The sequence below is a fragment of the Numida meleagris genome, chromosome 13 (assembly GCF_002078875.1).
Source record: "Numida meleagris isolate 19003 breed g44 Domestic line chromosome 13, NumMel1.0, whole genome shotgun sequence".
NCBI classification, from domain to species: Eukaryota; Metazoa; Chordata; class Aves; order Galliformes; family Numididae; genus Numida; species Numida meleagris.
Window position 1 is genome coordinate 12,568,723 of NC_034421.1, and position 24,162 is coordinate 12,592,884.

General features: G+C 55.3%; 1 protein-coding gene and 1 long non-coding RNA gene across 2 annotated transcripts; both read left to right on the forward strand.

Moving 5' to 3' along the window:
• MRPL28 (mitochondrial ribosomal protein L28) lies at positions 127–3,294 on the forward strand. Its single transcript, XM_021411562.1, has 5 exons — positions 127–484; positions 561–713; positions 925–1,059; positions 1,747–1,833; positions 2,877–3,294. Exons 1-5 carry the CDS (start codon positions 197–199, stop codon positions 2,967–2,969), a joined length of 756 nt encoding a protein of 251 aa, XP_021267237.1. The 5' UTR covers positions 127–196; the 3' UTR covers positions 2,970–3,294.
• On the forward strand, positions 9,086–11,718 carry LOC110405828. The gene is made up of 3 exons (XR_002443114.1): positions 9,086–9,219; positions 10,252–10,383; positions 11,019–11,718. It is a non-coding gene; the product is annotated as an uncharacterized LOC110405828 (long non-coding RNA).

The following is a 24,162-nucleotide window of genomic DNA, read 5'->3' on the forward strand; positions in this document are numbered from 1 at the left end:
TGCTGTGTGCGGGGTGTCCGTACGCACCGGCGGCGGGGGGGCGTGTTCCGACGTACGAACGCGGTCGCGGATTGACCCTTGCCGGCCGCCGTCAGCCCGGCCCCCGCAGCGCGGCCCCGCCAGCCAATGGGAGGTCGCCCCGCCCCCCACTTCCGGCCCCTGCAACCGCTGGGAGCGGAAGCGGAAGGCGGCGGCGATGCCGCTGCACAAGGTCCCGCCGCGGCTGTGGCCGAAGCTGCGGCTGCAGGAGGGGATTTGCGCGCGGCTGCCCGCGCACTTTCTGGCCCAGCTGAACGATGACACGCAGCCCACGCCCGTGCACTGGCGGCCGCTGGGCGTGCGGTACCGGCGGAACCCGCGCACCGGGGAGCGAGAGCGCGTGCAGGACGTGCCGGTGCCCGTGTTCCTGCCGCGCGCCGCCGACGAGGGGCTGTGGGGCGGCGAGGGCTGGATCCGCGGCTTCCGCTACGCGCACAACGACAAGGTGAGGCCGCCTCCCCTCCCCGCCCTCGGGCTGCCCGCTGGGCTCGGCCCGGCCCTGACCGCCCGCCCGCCCTCAGCTCTCCACGCGCGTGCCGAAGATCTGGAAGCCGCAGCTGTTCGAGCGGCAGTTCTACAGCGAGATCCTGGACGCCAAGCTCACCATCACTGTCACCATGCGCACGCTGGACCTCATCGACCAGGCCTACGGCTTCGACTTCTACATCCTGAAGGCAAGGCCCGGGCGCGGCCCTGGCTGCCCTCGGTGCCCCTGGACCGAGAGCTGCCACGCGCTGTGCTCTGGGGGCGGCTGAGGGGCTCTTCTCCCGTGTGTCTGCCCTGGGAGCCTGCGGGGAAACCGCCAGTGCTGCTTGCACTGACACACCTGTGTGTTCTGTAGGTGCTGCCCTGTGCTTGTCAATGTAATTAATTTTCTCTCTCCAGACCCCAAAAGCAGATATGTGCTCAAAGTTGGGGATGGATTTGAAGCGAACGATGCTACTGCGACTTGCACGGAGGGATCCCAAGCTGCATCCTGATGACCCGGCCAGGAGAGAGGCGATTTATGACAAGTACCGGGTGCGTGCCGGGCCCGTGGTCCTGGCTCTGGTGCCTGCAGTCCTGGCTCTGGCGCTGCAGTGACGTCTGCTGGTTGTCCCTGCTGATGCTTTGCCATTCATTATGTTGCACTGCAAACGAGCTCATTTTTCTCTGTTCAGGGTGATAGGCATGGCTGTGGAAGATGTAAAGATCTCTGCCAGCTGTTTCTCATCTCCCTGTGGGTTGCTGTAGTTTCCTTACTGACCAGTTAGGAAGACAAACACCTCTTTTTGGTGTGGACCTGCACTAAGCAGTGGTAGGAGCACACACTGCCTACAGCAGGCAGGAGTTTTACCAGCACTGTGGCAAGGATCCCAGACTGCCTCGGTGCCATTGTTTCACTTTGTGTAAAGTGATGATGGGTACTAGCACAGAAACAACACTGACATCCCCAGTCTGTGGAGTTGTGCTGAAAAGCAGCTACAGGACTGTTCAGAAGAGAGGCAGAGCAGTATGGGTGATGCTTTATGCTTGCAAAGGGAAAAGGAGAAAAGTGAAGAGGAGTTTGGTTGCTGGAAGTGGGATGAGCAGGGGAACAGTGCTTCAGGCTTACCTGTGGTAATGTTTCTGCTGGGTCACGTGTTTGTGTGAGTGGGCCTGGAGGGGATTTGTGTGTTACTCACCTGGGTGTATACTATACCACCTGTTTTTTTCCTTTTATCGCAGGAATTTGTTATTCCAGAAGAGGAAGCTGAATGGGTTGGCTTGAGTTTAGAAGAAGCAATAGAAAAACAGAGGCTTCTAGAAAAAAAGGTGAGTTTCTGAGGCAGGGTTATCCTGCAAGCACGGAGATATCTTAGTTGCATTGGGCTGCACGTGCAGTTGATCTGAGCATCCTGACTGCTCCTTATCAAAGGCAGTAGCACTCCAAAATTCCTGAGCAGCTGTTTGAAGCCAGTTAAATCTGGGAGCTCAAAAGATGATGCTGTGCTAAAGTCCTTTGTAATACCTGATCCGCCAGTCAGGGGATGGATGTTTAGTGGGAGATGATTCTCTCCCTATTGCACGAACACCTTTGCCTTTGGTTGTGTTCTGTAATACAACTTGGATGCACGTTCAGGGCTGACTCAGTGGCCGCAGGCCTCCCTAGGGTGGGGTAGGGTCTTTTGGTGCCACTTCCCCCAGACCCACTTGCTCTTGTTGAGGGTACTGGGCCCTGCACTGTGTAGGGCTCCAGCTTCTTCAAGGAGAGTGTCTTTCTGACATGCTTCAGTGCAGCCCTGATCTGGGGCAAGAGGAGAAGGGAGGCAGGTGTTCTGAGAAGGAAAGGGGCTCCTGGGAGCTGCTGTTGATTCGCATGTGTGGGCAAAACTAAGAAAGCTGAGGAATGTCCCACACAGCTGCCTATAATCTTTGAGGCCACGTTGTAAAGCTGAACAGCAGCTGTATGTAGAGGAGTAGCATAGCAAGTTGCTTTGTTCATACACTGAAAAAACCCATCCCATCTTCCTCTGGCTTTAACCATCAGCACTCCTACAGTGCTGGTTCTCTGGACCCAACTGCATGCAGGAAAAAAGGCCCTTCTCTTGAATGAGGCATTCATGAATCTCACCAACATCAGAGACCGCAGATGAAGTACCACGGGTGTTCTTTCTTCCCACAGCTGTAGCTGGTACTTCCCAGGCTGCTTTCTGTTGCCCTTGTCAGGCTGCAGACTGGATGAGTGATGCAGGGTTTGCTAGCACGTGTGTGAGGGTAGGGGTGGTACAGTTGTGCACCTTCCTGGCACTCATCATTAGACATGCTGCTGCTCAGGTTCAGCTCTTCAAAGGAGTTTAACCTCCTCTTTGTTTCAGGGCCCCGTCCCGCTGTTCAAGGTGTATGCTGAAGAACTCGTCAACCAACTGAAGGAACAGGCGCTTGAGAAGGAGAAGGAAAGAAATGTCTAGAGCAAACTCCCTGCTACAGATGAAGCTGTGGGGTTCAGAGAGCCTTCTGTGGGAGCCACACTTGTGGAAGAGGAAATTCCATGAGCATGCCCAGGAACACGTTGCAGTTATCAACATCTAATAACAGCAGCCTAAATTCAGTCGAGGAATTGTCCCTGTTGGCTGAGGAAAGGTTTTCTGTCCTGTGGCCTCTGAGAGCATTCTTGTAAGACTGACTTGATGTGGTGGTTCTGCCTGTGCAAGTAGTTGATTGTTGTTCGGTTTGATCCTGATATAAAATTAAATATTACGCATCTTGAGAATATCAGTAAACTTTTCTCTGATACTTGTTGGTCATTAGTGTGTGGCAGGAACTGCAAGGTGCATCTTAGATTAGTTTACTGCTCTCTTTTGCAGAGGAGAGAAGATTGTGCCCTGAAAGCACAGCCTCAAACTGCCTTCTGCAGCCAGTGCCTGCTGAGCTCCCTGGCTGCAATTGCTGGTCATACAACTTACTCTAACCCCGTGGGTTTCAGTGCTATTTCTGTTTGAAGATGATGGTTTTTCCATCTTAGGTCTTTAAAAAATGTAGTTAAAATGGATGTTCAGGCCTTTGCAACTGTCTGGAGATGTGAGGCTTAAGAGCATTTAATTACATGCCAGTGAACAGCAGTGTGTATCACTGATGCTCTCTGTAAGCTTCACAGTCCTGCATTGTTTTTTTGGCTGGAGAAAAAGCAGCCTTACCTCCTTTGCCTTCCAGCTTGGAGGTGAGGGACAAGCACAGAGCGTATAGGATGTACCTTGTGTAAGCTTAGACTCTGGACTGTAGCTTTCATCCAGTAAGAGATTTTGCCTCAGCCATGTCTGGGGATGAGGTATGTTTCCTCTCTCTAGCACATAAGGATGAGTGTGCTGCCTTGGTTTCTGAGGCAAAGCATCCATGATGAGAGAGAAGATGGGCTTGTAGAGCAGTGTGTGGCTGCTCCTCTTTGTGCTGAAATGGAGGACTACAGGGGAGCAGAAATTCCCCGGTATTGGTGTTTCTTCTGTCTTAAAGACTGGCAGAGAGGTGCTGCAGAGGCTGTTGGGTAGGCATAAAGCCTTTATAAGGCTGGGGATGAGGGAGGTTGTTGAGGTGAAGTACAGGCTTGTCTGATGCTTTGGGGGCCTGGGATTGTGTTGGAGCCTTTGCAGTTTGTATCCGAGCCAGCAGGTGAGTATGGCACGGCTGTGCAGCCCCTGGCTGCTCTGCACGGGAGCAGGAGGCTCAGCACTGCAGGCGATGGTTTGGGAGGCAGAAGCTGGGGTGTTTGAAGCCTGCTTGCATGCCCCAGCTCTGGTGAGTCCAGTTTCCCAAGGGCTAAATTGCACAGAAGGTCACATTTGCCTAATTAATGATTTCTTAGCTAGGCCAACACAATGACATTTGCTTAACTTCTCCCTCTCCTGCAACTGAGCTGAGTGGGAAGCTGCTGCCCAGCTCCTCCAGGGACCCTGACACTCTGCCCTCATTAGAGATAATTAGCTGGGACAAGTTCTTCATTGACAGCTCTGCTCATCATTAGGGCTAGCACAGCTCATGCATTTTAATGCAGCTCTGAGCAAAGCTGCCGCCAGTGGCTCTACCCCTCCATCACCATGCTGGAACGTGCTGTTGGCCCTGCCACATCCTGGCATCTCAGCCCTGCTCTGTGTTGGTGGGGTGTGTTTGGATAGCTGTGGGGACAGCTGTCAGCTCCTTCTTACCTGGGGCTAGGTTTTAGGTACAAAAGGTGATCTTCTGGTCCTGTGGTGCCTGTATTCCACAAAGGAGAGCTTTGGCCCTGTGTCATCCTCAGCTGCAGTGCTGCCAGCACTGTCCTTGGAGGCGGCTCTTCCCCAGCACTTCTCATCAGGTATGCATGTTCTGCAGGATTTGCCGTCTGAGGAAGGAGGAAGGAAGCGGGGGTAACAGGAGCTTTCACCCAGGTGTAGGGGAGAGCTTGTGTCCCACTGGGGCAGGGCTAATGCAAGCTCGGCAAAAGTGCATTAGGAGCTGCCCTGTGGGTAGGGGATTAGAGGCGTGCATCGGCCTGCCTCAGTTAAGATGGCTGCATGGATTCTGCAGGCAGCAGCTAGCAGGGAGCCCAGGCTTTGCACTTCTGCCTTCCCAAGCCAGGGCTGGTGATTTGAAACCACATTTGAATTTTTGTCTGTCTCACTCGTGGTTCCCAGCAAGTCATGGCCACTGATCTGAGAACTCGCTTCAGGTTAAGGCTGCATTCCTCTACCAACTGAGCCATTTAAATTAATGAATTAATGAGTATTTTACTTGTAAATTCTCAACAAACCCATCTGTGCTCAAACAGTAATGCCTTGGGAGCTCTAGCAAAAGCAGCGGTTTCGTGTTGGAGGGACGGAGATGGAGAGGTGGCAGCAGCTCCATGTCTGAGATGTTCAGAACAAGAGGGCCAGGCCCTGAGCAATCTGCTGTAGCACTGCAGCCAGCCCTGCTCAGAGGAGGAGGTTGGGATGGAGACCTCCAGAGGTCCTTCCAACCTCATCTTTTCTGTGATTCCAATCCTAGGAGCTAATCCACCCTGTGAAGCTCCCTGTAAAACAACGACCAGCTTGAACAGGAGTTGTCAGCAATGAGCCACAAAGGCCAGCCACTGTGCTGGATGGAGAGGAAGAGCCCCCTTAGGGCAGGGGGAGAAGGCATCTGATGGCTCCGCTCATTCTCTGGGCAATAGAAAGCCACCACCCTGCCCAAAGCTCCTCCTGTGCTCCCTCTTCCTCCTGTACGTGCACAGAAGTAGCTCAGTGTGTAAAACAACCACCTCCAGGGGATCAGCTGCAGGTTGGCAGGATGGAGCTGTCGACCGTACATTGGGTCACCGGGAGCAGTGGTGATGGCCGGGCCCTGTGTGAGCAGAGCCCTCGAGCTGCGGCTGCGGGCTGTGAGCCCGGGCTGGGCCCAGCAGTGGGCCCTGTAGTGCTCCATCACAGAGCGGCTTCCCAGCTTGCTGGCTCCCGGCTGCCCCGGCCCAGGAGCCAGGGCCGGGGACGGCTGCCTCCACCTGTAGCTGCTGCATGGAGGGCATGGGCTGGGGCAGGAGGGGTGTGGGGCAGCGCAGGCTCGCTGGGGCCCGGCCATGGACGCTTTTACCTCAGTGTGCTCTGCTGTTCTGTGCGCATCTCCATCACGTGCCTTCACTAGGCAGCCATCGCCATGGCAACGCTTAACATGGTGCTGTTTCAGTCCAGTTAGAGCACAGAAAATGGCACTGGGGAGATGGGAGCAGGGCGTTGCTCGCGCTCGGCCTGCAGGGCACCCTGAGGTGTTGTCCTCTCACTGTGGGCCCTGCAGGACCCGTTCCCCTGGGGCTGGTGGTCCCAGGCTGGGGCAGAGGCGGCAGAGGGATGGGAAGCGCTGGGAAGATGGAGCTCCTGCACGGTGGGCTCCTCCTGCAGTGCTGCTGACATGGCTGGGGCCGGGGCTGGCAGAGCTCGGTGTGTTGAGGAGAGGCCTGTGGTCCTGCGGTCAGTGTGAGGGGCCGGCAGCCATTTTGTGACGCTTCCTCACCCTGTGGAGGAGCCAGTGCCGCCCTGTGCTGCGTGGCTATCGCTGTGCTGGGCTGCGAAGCAGCGGTCTGTCCCTGCTGACAGGGCAGCTCTGCTGCATGGAATTCTCCTCATGTGTGTTACTCTGCCTCGACAAACACCTCCAGCCCATCCTGCCGGCTCCTTCGGCAGCTCCTCCTCACCAGCACTCTGCTTCTTGCCCTGCACCTTTAGTGTCATCAGCAAACTTCAGCTCTGGAAAGGCAGTAGTACCTCCATTACTCTCCTGGCTCTGTTGGAGCTTCCAAAGCCAAATCGGAGCTGTCGGATACAAACCCTGAGAGCACAAAATGCAAGGACCAGCAGGTAGAGCGTCTGCCTCCTGTCTTTAATATGTTGCATTTTGAGGCATAAGCAATTTTAGAACAGATTTCCAAAGTCTGTTTTTCAGGTCTGCCTTGTTTTCAGAGCAGCAAAGGAAAGCATCCGGAGCAGCAGTGTGCACCAGGCACTGGGGCTGGGCACAGGCTGTGCTCCTGGCCCTGCCCTCGCTACCTCCTGCTTGTGGTGGGCTGGGTTTTGTGCTTTGTTTCCTGGAGCAGCTCTACGTGATGGGGAGAAGTGGTGGGTTCCCACAGTGATGGCCGGGGACTGGGAGGTGCCTCCCATGGCAGTAGCGCTGGCAGCTGGGGACGGCGGGGGGCAGAGGGTGGCAAGACCCTGTCATGGGGAGCTGCAGCGGGCTGCATGGGCTGGCGATGGCCATGTGCAGGCAGAGCTGTGGCAGCTCTGAGCCAAGAGTTACCATGGGAACCGACAGAGGATGCTCGGCGGGTGCAGAGGGCAGAGATGCCGGCATCGCTCTATGGTGTTGGTACCCGCGGCCATGCACGGCATCAAGCCTTCAGTTGGTGCCCACGCTTCACCCAAAGCCACCTGTGACCAAGGAGCGAGCGGGCACTGAGCTGGGGCTGCAGCAATGGGATCTGCGTGCCACTCATCGCTCTGCTCAGCTCCCCTTGGCTCTGCTGGGGCTGAGCCGCGTGCTGAACTGGGGCCAGCAGCATCCTGCGTGCAGCTGGCCAGTGTGTTTGTGTAAGCAGAGCCTGCCCGGCTGTGCCAACAGCCGCCTGTTTGTCCGCGTGTGGGTGGCGAGAGCCCTGACGTCAGCGCCCGCCTTTCATCTCCCCCACACGGCTGGCTCCCCGCGAGCAGCAGGACGGTGTGCCCGACTCACCGGCACCGGGTGAGCTGTGCAGCAGCGCCCGCTGCACACAGCGGCTGCAGACGGGGCTGGAAGCGGCGATGGCACAAGTGCTCTCCGTGCTGGTCTGTGCCCACTGCAGCCAGGTTGCTTGGCTGCGGGTCTTCCCTTCAGGGAGCTTCCCCAGGGATCCGTTCTCAGTAGGGCTGCCCACGGCTTGGGGGCAGTTTAGAAATAGTCTGCATTGCTTATCAGTGGTGCTCATCCTTTGGGCCGTGCTCCTGGAAAGCATCTCTTGCTCAGTCCATGTGCCTGTAGCAAATCTGAGACAGCTCTCACTTGGGGTGGTGGGGAGGCTGGGAAAGCCCATCTCCAGGTCGATGCTGCTGCTCCGTCCCACGCCTCTGCGGGCTCTGTGCCCTTCTGCCGAGCACCCCGAGCTGCCTGGGCACCAGTGTGGTGTCTGCTCTGCTGGTGTCGTCCTGAGCTCACGCTGCAGTGCTGAGAGGTGACACATGGCACAGCAACAGACCTGGGACCTGGGGGGGTCCTGCTGGCACCGTGTGGCAGCCACAGCCTCTGCCTGAGCCCTGGAGGTGCTGCTCGGGACAGCTGGAGACAAGGGCACAGCATTCACATTCCAGAAGTGAGCCCAAAGTCTCCTTATTCCCTGGAACAGTCCCATGAAGCGTCTGGATGCTCCCCACGTGCTGCCTCCAGCCTCACAGCGGTACGGCCACAACCCCATTCATGCCCTCGGGAGCCTTTGGTAACAACACTGTCACCAGCCAGCACAGCTGTACCACACGCACCACGCTTTCCTCCCTCGCTGCTGACACCTTCCAGGATCCAGGAGACAGACTTCCCTTCACAAGTCATCTGGCTTTCCCCAGGAGGATAATACTTTGATAATATTGACACAGGTGTCCACAAATTCTGTTCCCAGTAGCATTTCTTCTCACCTGCAGGGACAGGTGTCCCACACAGTGCCCTGCCGTTTCCTGGATCTCCCTGCAGGAGGTGAAAGGGAAGAGGGGTGCTGTGTCCACCGGGTGGTTCCGGGCAGCGGGTGCACAGGGCTGGGGAAGCTGTGAGCTCTCACTCTTCGGGGCTGCCCCAGGTCCTTCCATCCATGTTTGTGACTGTGTAGCTGTCACAGGCCATGTCCCTGTGTCTCACAGCAGCACAGACTTAGGAAGGGAGCAGGGGCAGCACGGGGCCACCTGCCTGGCTCTGCAGTGGGGCTGAGCAGGATGAGGGGGGTGACCCACAGCTACAGACAGGTTCCCCATCCAACCACGTAGCTTTCCTTTTTGATTCTCAGTGAGCTGATTCTCTTTTCTTCTCTCCATCCCATGCACAGGGGTCATTCCATGTGCCTACAAAGGCTGGAGGACACATGGAAGAGGAAGGGAGCTGTGTTTTGCCCAGTTCTGCAGTTCCTGATGATCCCTACAGATCGGCATGACCCCATGGCTGCAATCCTGCTGCACTGCTCCTCTCCATGGAGGGTGCCATGAGGTGCGGTGGCTCTCCCTGCAGCTCCCCTTGTTCCCACAGTCTCCCCAGCCATCACATTTTCCCTACAACTCTGTTTTCTTCTGTTTTCCTGGAGCTCTGTCCAGCTCCAGCGCTCAGCACTGTGGGCAGAATGGTGCTGTGAGGCCTGTGCAGGCGTCCTGGGTCTGCACCAGGTGCTGGCTTGCTGTCCTTTGGCTGAAGCATCCATCCCTGGGTGGCAGGGACAGGTTTGGGACCATGCTCTTGTTCCAGGGAGCAAGACTGGCGCTCGTGGCCCATCAGACACTGCCTGTGGGAGCCAATGGCCACGAGCACCAATCCTGTCCCTGGAGGTGGGGAATATGGCACTGAGGACGTGGTCAGTGGGCACGGTGGGGTGGGTTGGGGTTGGACCTGGGGATCTGAGAGGCCTTTTCCAACCCGAATGATTCCATGCTTGGCCTCGACGCCTGGCACTGATGGCGCGGCCAGTCCTAGGGCACAGGTTTGAGCAGCCCAGCGCTGCCCTCAGGGCTGGCAGCACCTCAGCTCGGCGCAGCCCTCTCACAGCCCTGTCCCCAGCCATGTTCCCCACCTGGCCAGAGCCATCTGAAAGTTGGCTGCGTCTGAGCAGAGCCCTAACGCTGAGGAGGACGATGATGACGAGGACGAGGGCTGCACCATGGTGCCGGGCAGCCCCGCATGGACTCATTGTGCAGCCGGCGGGGAGCGGCTGGCCCGGGGGAGGCAGCGCTGCCTGCAACAGCGTTCAAAGAGTTTTGCTTAAGTGTTGCTGCTCTTTAGGGCTTCCTCCAAAAAAAAAAAAAAAAAAAAAAAAGGAGGGAGAGAAGAAGAAGATAAATCTTTCCGTGCTGGATGAAAGCGGCCTGTCTTGACTATTTACCCAGCAATTATAAGTAAATCGGTGGTGCCTAAAGGGGCTGGTTGCCATAGTTACAATAGGATTGGAAGGACCATCATTTGGTCCTGGCCGCAGCCAATCAGGCTGAGAAGCCAAAGCTGCAATATAAAGTAAAGATTCCCATCTTCCAGCCACACAGTTGCCAAGAAAGGGAAATAGGTTCAAGAGTGTTGGAAAGTGCTCCGGACAGCAAGCAGGGCGGCTGCTCCCGTCATGGCGGACTGCGAAAACCCAGGCGGCGCGCGACGCAGCGGGGCAGGCAGGTGAGAAATCCCAACGCTCCCCATCTCCCCGGTCATTGTTCTCCTTCGCCACGGCCCCCGCCGCCCCACCCCACCCGCGGCCACCACCGACCCCCTCGCCCCAGCCCCAAAACCCACAATGAAACCCCCTTCGGGCGAGAGACAAAGAGATCCGTGCGGAAAAACGCTCCACCATTCTCCCCAAATTGTGATCGTAGGCCTTTCAAATCAAATTTCGCAAAGCAGCTTCATCAAAGGCCCCCAGCTGGGAGACGCAAGCCCCATATTCCTGCCGCCCACACGGCCCCCCCAGGTCTTGGATGGTGCGACAATCGCACACAAAGTCAGCGCGGCTTGAGAAGTGTGTTCGCAAAAAAAAAGGGGGGAAAAAAAAGAAAAAAAAAGCGAGAGCGAGAAAGAGCGGTGCCTAAATTGATCATAGTCTCCAAATCTCATTACTCGAGACTTCTGAGGACGGATATTTCCAAAGGCTGCTATTAAAGACTTGTAAATGGAGCCCCTTTATGAGATCAAAGCCCAAGGGCCGGGCGCAGGGTGTGCGGTGGCTGTTGTGGCGGTGGCGGAGGGGGCGAGCGGAGCCGCAGGATGCTGGGGGAGCCTTCCTCCCCTGCTGCTGCTGCCCTCCATGTTTCCAGTGTCGCTGCTGCCGCTGCGTGACCCATCTTGCAATGGATACTGCAAGCGTGATGTCGGGCAGAGCCGAACGCCGCCTGGCTCCCGGCGGCTGGAACGGAGACGGGCGAACTCCGCCACCCGCAGCGCCGGGGATGGAGAGAGAGTTCCCCAACTCAAGCAGCTCCCTTCCCAAATTCCATAGTAATAAATGAGCTTATCCCAGTCGGGACCTCTCGGCACACCTCGAATTGCAGATCAGCTCGCGGCACGGGGCGCTGGCTCAGCGGGGCCGCCCTGGCCTCGGGTCTTCTTCGTTGGGTCTCTTTTTCTCCCGAAGTTGCGGCATCTCGCTGCCTTGCTGGCCATGGGCAGAAGGGCCGAGGACAAAGGGAGGTGGACAGAAGTTGAGCGACTTTCCCTTCCCGCTGCCTCCCCTCAGATACGGGCTGATTTCTGTTGTCGGTGACACATTCAGCTCCGGGCAGCATTCCCAGCACCGGCACCACCAGCAGACGGGCGCCTCGTCATATTCATGGAAAGCAAACTCACAGATGGTAAAATAACAGAGTCGTGTAGGTTTCAAAGAGACCTTCTATGTCAATTGTTATATTATTAGGTAAACTCTAAGAAGAAAATCTTTTAATCCACTGTGGCTAATCCAGTCCACTTTTGTTGGCCAGGACATATTCAGCATCAACAAAAGGCTCTGGCCGACGAACACCGGCATACATAATGTATTTATAACTCCGGGAGCTGGCTGGGCAGCTCCCAGAAAGAGACGCTCCTCGGGCCCGCAGCAGGGGCCTGAGCGGAGGATTTGCCCGACTTTTATCAGTTTTATTTTCATTTCAAAGAACCCGACTGATATTTTCACTGCATTGCTTACCAGGCGAAGCACAAAGAGGGCAGGGACATTCCTGGCTCCAGCCAGCCCCGCAGCCCCGGACCCGCTGGGATCCGCGCCCCTCGTCACCCTCTGTGTCCCAGGCAGCACAGGGGCACGGGATGGCCGGGCCTGAGGAAATGCATCCAGGCACCATGCAGGGAGCACGGGGCCCCGAGGTGCCCGGAGCGTCAGGATGGAGGTGGACGGGACAGGGAGCACCGTGCCCTCCGGGAGGATGGAGTGCTTCGGTGACGCAGGCAGGTCTGTATATCCCAGCCAGCCCCCCTGGGCTGCTGCCTGCCATGTGCTGGGGGCAGGGAGGGCTGCAGCAGAGCCCCAGGGCAGGCTGTGAGGTGCTGTTCCCATGAGGATAGGCTGTGTGGGAGCAGAGGGGCCATCAGGAGGTGCTGGCTGAGCGCAGCCGAGGTGGCTGCCCCCAGAATGGCAGTCCTGGTCCCCTGGGATCTACATGGGCTTTGCTTGGAAGGTATCATTGCTCTGGGACTGGAGTGATCACCTTCCTGCGGGACAGGAGGTATCAGCGATGCCATAGCACTGCTGATGGCAGGCACCGAGCACGGGAAGGCTGGGAGGTGGGCAGGGCTGCTGGGAAGGGAGGTGGAGAGAGGCACAGGCACAGACTATGTCCTCACACGCTGGGGAAGCTGCTGCCACACGAAGATGCTAAGCCCAAGGCCTGCAGAGTTTGGTGTTGCGTACCCACCATCACTTTCCTCATGCTTCAGCCAATTGTAACTATAAGAATCAGGATGAAACATAATCTGAGGCCTGATTCACTCCCGTTTGTCTGCCCTGGGATCTCCTATCTCCTGCAGCACGTGAGGCTGTGTCCATGCCAGTCAACGCTTGTCTCCATTGCAGGACCCACGGCAGAGATGTGTTGGTAAGAGCAGACCCAGGACAGCCAGAGCAGGGAATGTGTCCTCTGCCAGACGATGAGGAGTGCACCTCACAAAGGCAGTGGGCCATCAGGCTGCTGTCTGCCCCCACCATGGGAGCAGAGCTGCGTGAGCTCAAGGACACGGCTGGCACGAGCACAGATGGTGTGAGATGGCTGCACAGGGGCAGAACCTGGGAGGCGGCTCCAGCCCCGTGGAGCAGGAGGGACGGCGGCCGCAGTGTCCTGATGGGGACAGGAGCCCCAGGGCTGGAAGGCAGCACCGCATCATGAGGACAGCCCGAGTCCCAGTGCTGCAGAACAGACGCAGCCAGCCACGGGGCGCTTGCCCTGATGCTTCCATCGGTGCAGAGCAGGGCTTTCTTGTCCCCAGGACAGAGCAGGCCGCAGGGTGTTCGCAGCCACTTCTGCACAGCGCTCCCAGCTCCCAGAGGCCCTGGGCTCAGGCTGCTGCCTCTTCAGCTGCTCCCAGCCCCCGGCCGCCCCGCTCCGGTCCTCCTTTGTCATGGGGCTGGCACGGTTTGTGGGGTGGCAGAGGCAGCATGAGCTGTTTCCCAGCAGCAGTCAGACAGTTCACCTGCGCGTCATGGCGTGGAGAGGGGATTGCAGCAGTGAAGCAGGCTGGGGTTTCGCACAGGATAAAAGATACTGGAAAGGGACCTCTGATAGACACAGAAATGCCGACAGGAGGGGCCTGGGGAGCCCCATACTGACATCCAGTGCTGGAGCAGCTCGGCCCTGGCCTCAGAGCAAGTCCTGGACCCCTCCAGAGACAGAAATCCCCCACCTCTCTGCATTTCCTCTCACAGTGAACTATTTTCTGAGCATTTTTTCCAGCTGTGTCACAACGACTCCGATACGCTCCATGTTTGTTCACTCAGAGACACCCGGACATGAACTGAACCTCGAGCCAGCAGGTGGCCAAATGGAGGCCTCCCCCTGCAGCATGGAATCCCACCCTGCCACTAGAGATGCACCTCTCGATCCTTCTGCACGCAGCCTCAGCCGGTGCCTGCCAGCACAGAGCCTCTCCTGGTACCAGCCCTGGGGACCTCCAAGCAGCATGGGGATCATGGCACTCAGAGCTGTCCCAGCTCAGTGCTGGGGCCCCTGGGGGTATCCACAGCCCATTCCAGGTGGCTTTTGAGGTTCAGAGGCCCCATGCTGGTGTGAAGTCTTAAAAGTGGCCAGCATGGATGTAGGAGAAGAGAGGAAGTGCTCTGTCACCACCCTCAGCCTCTGATGTGAGCTGTGATTTCCTGCTGCCAAAGAAGCATCTGTGGCATCTGATGAAGGTCCCAAGGTTCCCTGTGCCGCCTTCTGCAGCGCAGCCCTGCCGGCCTCTACCACAGGAGCCAGAGCAACCGGCACCTTCTCCATCAGCTCCTGTCCCCCATAACACATCCTATGCAAATCAGAACTCACTCTGCCTTGTCTGAGAGGTGGGAGGCAGTGAGGAAAACCACTCTGTGGGAGAAACAAGAGGCAGCCACCCATCTTTGCAGCTTCATGCTGCTGCTGGGCACCGCAGCCCTTTGACCCAGGCTTTCCAGGCTGTGGGGCAGAGGGCCAGGAGCTCTCTCCAGCTGGCCCTGGGCAGGGCAGCCTAATGAGCAGAGCTCATTAGACGATAAATCAGCAATCTGGAAGCTTAGCTGAAAACTTAGTGCTGCTTGCATTAAGGGGCAGCATAGAGATGGTTGTGGGGACATGGGGCTTCAGCATATAGGAGCTGCTTGAGAGAGAACCAGCACCAGAGTCACCAGCGCTTGCTCCAGGGAGCTACACTAGGAAGTGAAAAGCAGGGTTCTGGACCTCTCCATGCACATTCATCTCAGCAGCTGTGTGGGGATTGCTGCGCTCCACTTCTGCCAAGCCGCTGTGCTGGAGATCCTACCTAGGGTGCTGCTCTGGGGCTGAAGAAGCCAATGCATTTTCTTAAGAAGTTTGACAAACTTCTGAACAGTCCCCTCCTGAATGAGGGAGCTGTGGATGTGAGGATCAAGTTTTCCTTCCTTCTTCCAAGAGGAGAATGAGTTTGCTGGCCAAGAACTAGCAACCCTATGCTAGCCAGCACAGAAGAATGCTGTGGATTTTGGTAGACCCAACTCCAGCAGGAGCTGACATCCCCTGTACGTGGTTTCTCCACTCAGGGGTCCCACTTCACTGCTCTTCAGTTTCTGCTCCACCAAAAAGCACGTTGTGAGAGGTGAGGCAACTCGGTGCATCCAGTCCTCCAGCTGGCTGCTGTGGTGCTCCCACAAAGACACCCTTACATGAACACACGTGAGCAGGAGCTCCTGGACTGCGCCATTAACACTATTAAACACTCGAGAAGAGGATAACAGAGGGCTTCCATAGAATGAGCTGAGCCTTCTGGCCCCACTGGGAGAGACTGGGGCTTGGGCTGACACTTATCTCTGGAGGAAATGCCATGGGGTTTCCATCAGCAGCACCCAATGTGGTCCCTTGTCTCAGCCCAGCTTTGGCTACTTTGGACCTGAGTAAATCAGCCCCAACATCAACTGCCATTGGAACTTCACGGGCTGAAAGCTTTCCTGGAACAGGACAATGACAATGAGACCTGAACTGTGTCAGGAACTCATGCAGTGTGTGCAGGTGAAATGATTTCCAGGGCTCGTCCTGGGTGAAGTCTCAGTGCTTCTGAGACTTCCTCACAAGCCTCATTGTGCCTCTCAAAGCCGACCAGAATCCCATGGGCCACTACAGGACTCATGATCAGGAGTTCACTGACCGTCTTCCATATCTCTGGGAAGAACCTCATCAAAGCAGATGCATTGGATGGCCTCATCCCAGAGGTGAGAACTGAAAAAACTGTTGCGTGCATCCTACTTGCATCACCAACTGCAGGCCAGATGTGGGCTGAAACGCGGTCAGCAGACATTGCTCATTGAAAACCTTTTGCTGGCTCGCTGGGAAGAGCAGGAGAGCTGACCTTCCAGGACGGGTGAGCCAGGAGCGTGGGACAAGTGCTCGCTCTCCAGGCTGGGCTGCTGATAGGGATCGTATCAAAGCATTCTGGCTGAACATCTGTACAGGCTGTAGGACAGACATCAAGGCGTCGCTGAGTGCTGAGTTTGCTTTTACCAGCTGGGCTAGTGACCACATCTAAGCCAGAAGATCTTTCACAATATTGCGAAACAGATCCGCAAGAGTGGAGCAACCCATATTTCCAGCAGTGCTCTTGACATCAGCTTTTCCTTACTGCCGACCAGCTGATTGGGATCACTGATGGATGGATAACAGAGATACACCTCTACTGCCAGGATCAAACACCTTGAATTGGCACGGGTTGCTCTAGGGCAACCCTGGCAGCAGGGCTCAGCTGTTCCAGTGCAGCTGACAATGATGTGAGCAGCATCATGGAGCTGTCAGCTGAGCCCCCGTGCTCCTACCTGAGGATGGTGAGCGCTGTGCACCCGCCTCATCCCATCGTATCATGGAGGCAGACAGCAGCAGCAGCCACAAAGGGACAGCGAGCGATGCCCTGCACTTGGGTGAGCTCCAGGTGCACAGCAGGGTGTGGGGACCAGGGACAGGAGTGGCCCCATCACCAGCACTCCCTCCTCTGGCTCTGTGTGACCAGTACTACCACTGAACCACAAACCACTGCGGAGTCCCTGTGTGCAGAGACAGGACCATCACAGCGTGGCTCAGGGCAGCTGGGGAGCCCAGGCACCTGGGTCCCACACCATTCCAGGATCCCAGCCTCTGGGGCACTGCTGGCATCCTTGGCCTCAAGGCTGGCTGCAAACAGGCTCTGCACCACAGCTTTTTTTGAGTCCCTCGCAGGGCAACAGGGCTTCCTGGTCACCAGGTTGCCATTTCAACATCCTTCCCCACTGGCCATCACCATGTGCAGCCCCCAGCATTTGCAGGGGACAAGCTGACATCTTTTCTCTCTGCAGAGCAGCACTGCTGGGACACACGGAGATGGCATCCCACCCGCGGCCACCCGAGAGGAGCAGCGAGCCCAGCAGCACAGAGCACGGAGCGGCAGGCCTGGGGACACAGAGCCAAGATGGATCCCACAGGTGGGTGTGGGAAGGTGTGTCGGGATGGGCTGTCACCTGGGGGTGCCCCCCTTTACTGACCAGTGATGAAAAGCACTGGCCAACTGCGGCCTTGCCAGTGACACAGCGTGCTCCTGAAGAGAGGCAAACCCACGCCCCATAAGCCTCAGTCCCCTGGGAGCGGTCCTACTGCTGCTGCAATATCCCAGTGGTTACTTTCTTCTTTGTCCCTTGTGTTGCCCAGACCATGCCTGTTGGTGTGCTCAGGCCTTGGGGTTCGAGTGCAGTGCTGCCAGCAGCCGGCCTGGCAGAACCATCAGGCAGGAGGCTGCTGGTACCCAAATGTCCGGCACCCAAGGTGCCCAGCACCCAGCCCCATCCCACAGCAGGGCAACGTCCCCATGAGATCTGGAGGGGCCAGGTTCCCCCTGTGCGGGCATCACAGGGCTCTCTGGGCACGCAGGACTCAGCACCCAGACAGCAGAGTGGCTCCACGGGTGGCTGTGATGTCCAGAGACGAGGAGACAGAATGAGTAGATCAGAATGGAGGAGTTCCCAGTTGAATTTCCATGTTTGAGATTTAAGGACTTGAATTTTGACTCTAAATCTCACTTGTAGCTTCAGTTCCAAAGCTTTCGCTGCAGGTTTTATGCTGCTCCTAAAGCACTGTTGGACAGTTCATCAGTCACAGATGATTTTGCTAAAAGAAAGTGATTGTGCCTCCCCCAGGGCACTGTCACTGTGAGACAGAAATAGCTGTCAGCTTATCGACGGCTGCCCTCAGCCCCCTTCCAGTGCAGGCTGAGGGCATGTTACCGGTCATTCTACAACTACTTCTAATATGTACCATGTCCTGCTTTACATGGACTAGATGGCCAAACCTGAGTAAAAACCGGGGAGGTTTTTGGGCAGAAAGATGGGTAGGAAGCCCAGGAGTTACTTGAGGCTGTTGGTCCAGGAAGGCATGGAGAAAAACTCATACAAACCAACGGTATTAGTGCAGCCAAGGGGAAAGGATCCAGAGGCAGACGGGCCATGCTGAGTGGGCAGAGAGCTGCTATTAGCCATTACTGTTATTAGTCATTACCTTCACTACAGAGGTGCAGGAGCAAGCAGAAGAGAGCTGCCAGTGAGCTGCTGTGCTCTCCCTGGTCTGATACGAGGAGAAGCTTTGGATTCTCAGTCTTCCATGCAGCTTATTTAGCCAATGCTAGGGACTGTGGACTCATGTGTGGCCTTTATTAAACAATAATAAAGCAGTATCTGAGCAAAAAGGCATAAGCTGTTTGGAGGCAGTGTCTAGAAGGATAGGCTGGTGCTAGGGAGGGAGTCATCCCAGGACAGCATAGAGGTGGCCCAAACGTTCCCTCAGTGCATCACGGGGAGAGACTCTGCTTGGTGGAATGCCAGCCCTGTCTGAGAAAAGGTGGCTGCTGCATGCAGTCTTGAATTTCATTTGGTCAGTGGTTTGACTTACTGTGCCTCCAGTTCTGTAACTGGGAACCAGACTGAGCTGGAACAAGCGTTTTTCTGCTTCATTCCTTTTGCCCAGCACTGGAGGCAAATTCAAGCTGAGGAATTTGGGTGTGTTCGTCTCTCCCAGGGCAGTGAATCGAAACAAAGTGGGATGCTCAGGCACCCCGCAGAACCTGCACTGCGAGCCATAGTGTGAGAACCAGAGAGCAGCTTCCGCTGCACTGCAGATGCCTTTGGGGAACTGACATTGTTAGGGATGGGCCCCTAGCCCACACCCACCCCGGCACAGCTGCCTTGAGTATCCCCACTGTCCCTGTGGGACAGGAGCTGCCTTCCAGCCCCCGTCCCAGCTGTACCCAGGCCCACTCCTCACCCTTTGCTCTCATGCCAGCCCTGTCCGTGGCTCTGGGTGCCCTGCACACCAGTGCTGCTGGGCTGCAGGTGCCTCTCTGTCAGCTGAGGTCTTCAATGCACCTGGTCTGAGGTGACCCGGCTGCTTGAGGTGCCCAGCAGCTTTACCCCAGCCAAGCACTTCCAGGGCCCTGTGCCATGATGCTGATACTTTTTTCTTGACTGCCAGCATGCTTTCCTCCTCCTGCTTTGCAGGTGTCATTTTGCCAGTGGTCCAGGAGCTAAAGGCATCCTCTCCCATCCATTTCTTGCATCCCTTCACCCTATTTCTTAGCAGCTTTCAGCCCTATCCTTAAGGAATTCTGCTGGGAGCCCACGGTTCCCCAGCCCTTCCCATCAGGCAGCCCTGACCGCTACACCCCACGGGCACTTGCCTGCAACACAGCCAAGCAGGGCTGAGAAGCCCCAGGAGGCCGTTGGGCCTTTGCATGGTGGTGGTGGCTGCTTCTTTTTCCCACATTTAGCACATCTCCGGGCAGCTGCGCCCTGAGATTTCCACTGCTCACACATTGGTGGGAGGCAGACCCAGGTGGGGGGAAGGTCATCTGAAGAGAGCTGTTAGGTTTAGATGTCTGTCAAGCAGCTTCAGGGTATTTCTATTTATCCCCAGTTCCAGAAAAGCTTTTTTGTAAAACCTAAATTTGGTACCGGCTGTGACCTGGTAGGGTCCTTTCAAATCACAGCCAAAGGTTGAACAGCACCATCTAGTGCGCTCTGTCCCAAAAATGCCCATGCTGGAGGAACACTATCCCTCACATTTGCACCATTCATGGCAGGGCTCCACCATTAGAAGTGTGCATGGGATGTTATCATGCCATCAGCTGTCAAATATCAGCATCATGTCTGGCCCACCATGCTTCGGGCAAGCCAGGCAGCAAGTGAGATTAAAAATCAAGCTCTGCAGGCACAAGTTTAATGGCACAGCAGCTGGTCCATGCATCCAGCTTTGCGGGTCTGACACGTCAGAGTAAACAGTTTGCGGTGGGTTTCTACAAGCCACCCCACACAAGCTCTGTATGTGCAGCATTGGGATGCTTGGATACACCCCCAAACCCTTTAGAACAAAGCAAGGCTGCAGAGTCTGCCCAAGCTTTCTATCAGTGTCAGATGGCAGCAGTGAGCACACCAGCAGGATGTGCACCCAGGTATAAGGACTGCTCAGCTTAGTGGTAGAGCGCTGGGAGGAGGTGGGCAGGCTGAGAAGGAGCTGGAGAAGGAGATGGATTGGTGCCATTGTGCTCTGCCATCTCTGGGGCAGAATAGTTAGCCATTTGGTACAGGGGAGCCTGCCACATCTCCCCACCAGGCAGAAGGTGGTGACTTAAGAGAGAGGGGAATAGAAACAGGTTTCTGCTTGGGGTGGCAGGTGAGTCCCCTCCCTGCCTACCTCACCTTCCCAGGTGCCTTTATACAACAGATGTGAGGCCCTGGAATTAATTTATAGACAGTCGGACCATTGTGGGAGTCTACTGTAGATCACCTAGCCAGCATGACGCATCATGGAATTACTCTGTAAGGAATACGATCTCTAGATCATCTGCCCTTGTTCTTCTAGGTGACTTTAACTTCCCATACGTTAACTGGGAATACCACACAGCTCATACAAGCAGATCCAGGACACTCCTAAAGCTCCTTGAAGCTAACTTCTTGGTACAGGCACTGAAGGAGGTTGAGCAAGCAGGGCAGAAGGCTGGCTTGGCTGAGCAGGAATCTTCTTGTAGAGCTTAGGTGGAAAAGGGAAGTGCGTGGCCCCTGGAAGCAAGGTCAGAAGACGTGGGAGGAGTACAGAGATGCTGTTTACCACTATAGGGGGAAAATTTGTGCAGCCAAAGCTCAGTTAGAGTTGGAGCTGGACAAAAGTAGTGTGGGGGACAAAAAAAAAAGGGCATTTTAAGTATGTTAATAGCAAAAGGAGGACAGAGATAATGTTGGTCTGTTACTTGATGAGGATGGTCACCTTCCAGATAGGGATGGTGATTAAACAGAGAGAGTGAATGCCTTCTTTGCTTCTGTCTTTAACACTGATGATGGGCCCTGGACCTCCAGAACCCTGTACTGGGGAACCATGATTGTGGTACCAATAAATTCCCAGGCAATCCTGAATTTGTGTGGGATTTGCTGCTCCATCAGAATGCACTGAAGTCTATGGAGCCTGGTGGGTTTCATCCCAGGGCACTGAAAGGGCTGGCTGGTGTTATCATGAGACCTGACCATAGTTCTAGGAATCTGGAGAGGTCCTAGTTGGCTGAAAGTTGGCAAATGTTATTCCAGTTTTCAAAAGGGTAAGAGAGAAGACCCTGATAAATACAGGCCCGTCAGTCTCACTTCAGTGCCTGGTAAAATTATGGAGAAGATTATTCTGGGAATTGGTGAAAAACACTTGAAAGGCAATGAAGTTATTGGTCGTAGCCATCATGGGTTCACAAGGCAGAAGTCCTGCTTTCTTAACTTAATGTCCTTTTACAACAAGTTTACCAGCCTAGTTGACTGAGGGGAGCCAGTAGATGTGATCTTCTGGAATTTCAGCAAAGCTGTCAACTCTGTCTAGGATTTGGAGGCTCTTTGAGGTAAAATTAATGTGTGCACCAGGAGCTGAGGAATGTACAACATTTCTTTTGCTTGACATGGGCCAGCTGCAGCTTAAACCAGGTCTGCTCACGCTGAGCAACCCATGAGAACATGGGCAGACTCTCAGCTGATGTAACTTTTTAGAAATACAAGGCAGGGCCCATGCTATAAAAGTGACTGAAAGGGAAAATGATTGGCTTGGGTTCATTGGCCTTTACCTTTTCAGACACAGAGAGGAAGCAGAGGAAGTGCTGAAAGGTCCTGCAGTCTGATTCCTCTCTTGTGTAGCTAGGGAGACTTGGTTTGGATTTTCACTCATTTGATATCCACAGGTAAATCCAAAGTCAGTAATGTTGGCCCGAGGCAAAACCTAGGGACTGGGCTCCTTCGTGTGGGCGAAGCAATGTGTGAAAAGCAGCAAGGTGACTCCAGAGGGAGCCCATAGCTCTCACTATTCAGTCTGAGAAACAGGAAATGAAAGATGGAGAGCTTGGCATGAGCCCGGAGGGTACTCACCTCTACGGCTTGCAGAGAGGTGGCTGCCTGGCTGCATCTTCCCTGCCTTGTAGGCAGACAGAGGACCTGATCCTGCTGTGGATGAGAAGCAATGAATAGCTGGGGGCAGACATTTCCCTCCCGAATTTCTCACAAAAGCAACATCTTGACAGGCTGCAGAGCCCTTCCCTCAGCAGTGTCTCCCCATGATGAGCCCTCTGCACAATGCCAGCACAGCCAGCCATCTCCACTAAGCCAGGAGACATGGGGAGGAGGACGAAAGGAAAAAAAACAGATTAGGACTTTGCTGTGATTGCGCCATAGCAAAACCACAGCACTGTGACCAGAGGTGTGAGACACTGTGTGCTGTCAGGCCTTGGTTTACAGGGGGCAGGGTCCCTGCAGTGAGGGGAAATCCCTGCCTGCTGGGCTGCAGGAGTGCCCCCAAGTCTTCATCATCATGCTGTGGTGCACACAGACAGCAGCACGCAGGCTTTCTTCCACAGGCGTAGCAGCTGCAAAGGCTGTGGCGAGAATTTAGGTGCAGTGGAAGAGAGCATTTGAGGAAAACATGGGGGAGGAGAAGATGTTTGCTGTCTGCGTCGGAGACTGTGTGCCTGTGCTGAAGCAGGGCAGAACGCCTGAGAAAGACCCCATGGCTAAACATCTGGTAGCACGTGGGAGAGCCACTCCTCCCCTGCAATAAGCTGGCCAAACTGCCATATGGCCACAGCCTCCAAGGCCCTGGCTGGCCCCTCTTCTCTAAGCTGCAAGTAAAAGCTCCTGTGCCTTACGCCAGTGCCTCAGGAGCCAGAGCCACCCCCGGCTGGGCTGCCCTTAGCAGGGCTGGCACTGCTGCAGGAGCTGTAGGAAGGAGGGTGCTGGTCTGCTATGCACACGAGCCCATGCACTTGAGCTCTGCACCTCCCACTGCACCCCAAGTTGTTATCCCACCCCTTCTCCCCACCCCTTGCCTCTGGGAGTCTCTTCCAGCAACGTCACGGAGATATGAGGCTTCAGTTTCTCCAGTTAACTCCGTTCAGGCCACAGATTCTTTCCGGGCCTTTCTATGAGAGATGAAAAGCTCTTTAATACCTGATAGTCTCTCACCCATGAAGTTGCTTAAGCACTATAATCAGGGCATCCCTCAGGCTCCTTTGAACTAACTGAGGAGGCTGCATTTCTCAGGCAAAGCAATTTCTCAAGAGCTGGCGTCAGCTTTAACTCTTATAATTTTTCAACATCCTTTTCCAAATGTGGATGCCGGACCCAGGCGTCCTGCACGTGTCAGCTCTTGCTTACCATCCTACACACCTACAACCACACAGCTACTTCTGTTGCCCCGTTCCCGCAGCCGAGGCAGCCTGACCCCTTTGCTGCAGCTCCGAGATGGCACTTCCAGGGCCCTGCTGCTCCTGCTCTGTTTTCCTTCCTCCCAAGCTAAGCTCCTTTCCAGTCAGTCCTTTTCAGGATGCAGGTTGCCACGAGATGCAGCGCTCTGTATGCATTCTGTGCTCCTTGGAGGTGTCATTTTGCAGCTGCTCACATCCAACCACATTTTACTTGCCTGGATTCAGCTTATAAAGTTTTCTGCAGCTGTCTTGACCTCGTCCGTGTCTCCTGCCCCCCTCATTTCCACAGCCCTTGCATTTTTCTCAGCAGGGCTTTTTAATCTATTTCTAGACCATTGATGAAAACGCTGAATAGCACTGGGCTTCACATCAAACCCTGTGGACACCCACTGAGCGTGCTCCCATTCTGCAAGGATTCCTCATTGATGCCTGTCGGTTTGCCAGCTCCCAGTCCCTTTAAGGTGTCCCTCTTGATGTTGTATTGTGCTAATTTTTAATCAGAATACTATATGGATTAAGTCACATGCCTGAACAGAGTCCAGGTCTGTTATTTCTATGCCCCAACCTTTATCAGCCAAACTTGTAATCTCTTCAAAGGATGACATCAGAGTTTGACAAGAGCTATTTTCCAGAAGCCAAGCTGATTGCATTAATTATATTACCATCCTTTAATTCTTTACCAGCTGAATCCCACATCAGCTTTTCTATTATAATGCCCGAGATCAGTGTTGCACTGTTACATGTAAATCAGCTTCCAGCATCACTCGCATGAAAGAGCCCGAGGACCCGCACCATCCTGCTGGGCTCTGTGCTGGAGCCAGAAAGGGAGCGCCGCTGCCTGGGGTGAACTTTTGTGCATTCCAGAAGGCTGAAAAATGTTGTACATTTCTGAGAGCCTTCCCTGAAACATATGAAAACAAAACACAAATGTCAGAAAATGTTCTGCACACAGGTACGTGCAATAGGAGAATGCTAGTTCAGTCAAAAGCCAGAAACCAATCCCTACCAGAGGTATTTCTGAGT

What these genes read in the sequence shown, in the direction of transcription:
- MRPL28 (XM_021411562.1), top strand. Translation starts at nt 197, where the DNA reads ATGCCGCTGCACAAGGTCCCGCCGCGGCTGTGGCCGAAGCTGCGGCTG. An exon ending in TCGACTTCTACATCCTGAAG is followed by an intron (nt 714 to 924) that starts GCAAGGCCCGGG and finishes TTCTCTCTCCAG; the next exon opens with ACCCCAAAAGCAGATATGTG. An exon ending in CGATTTATGACAAGTACCGG is followed by an intron (nt 1,060 to 1,746) that starts GTGCGTGCCGGG and finishes CTTTTATCGCAG; the next exon opens with GAATTTGTTATTCCAGAAGA.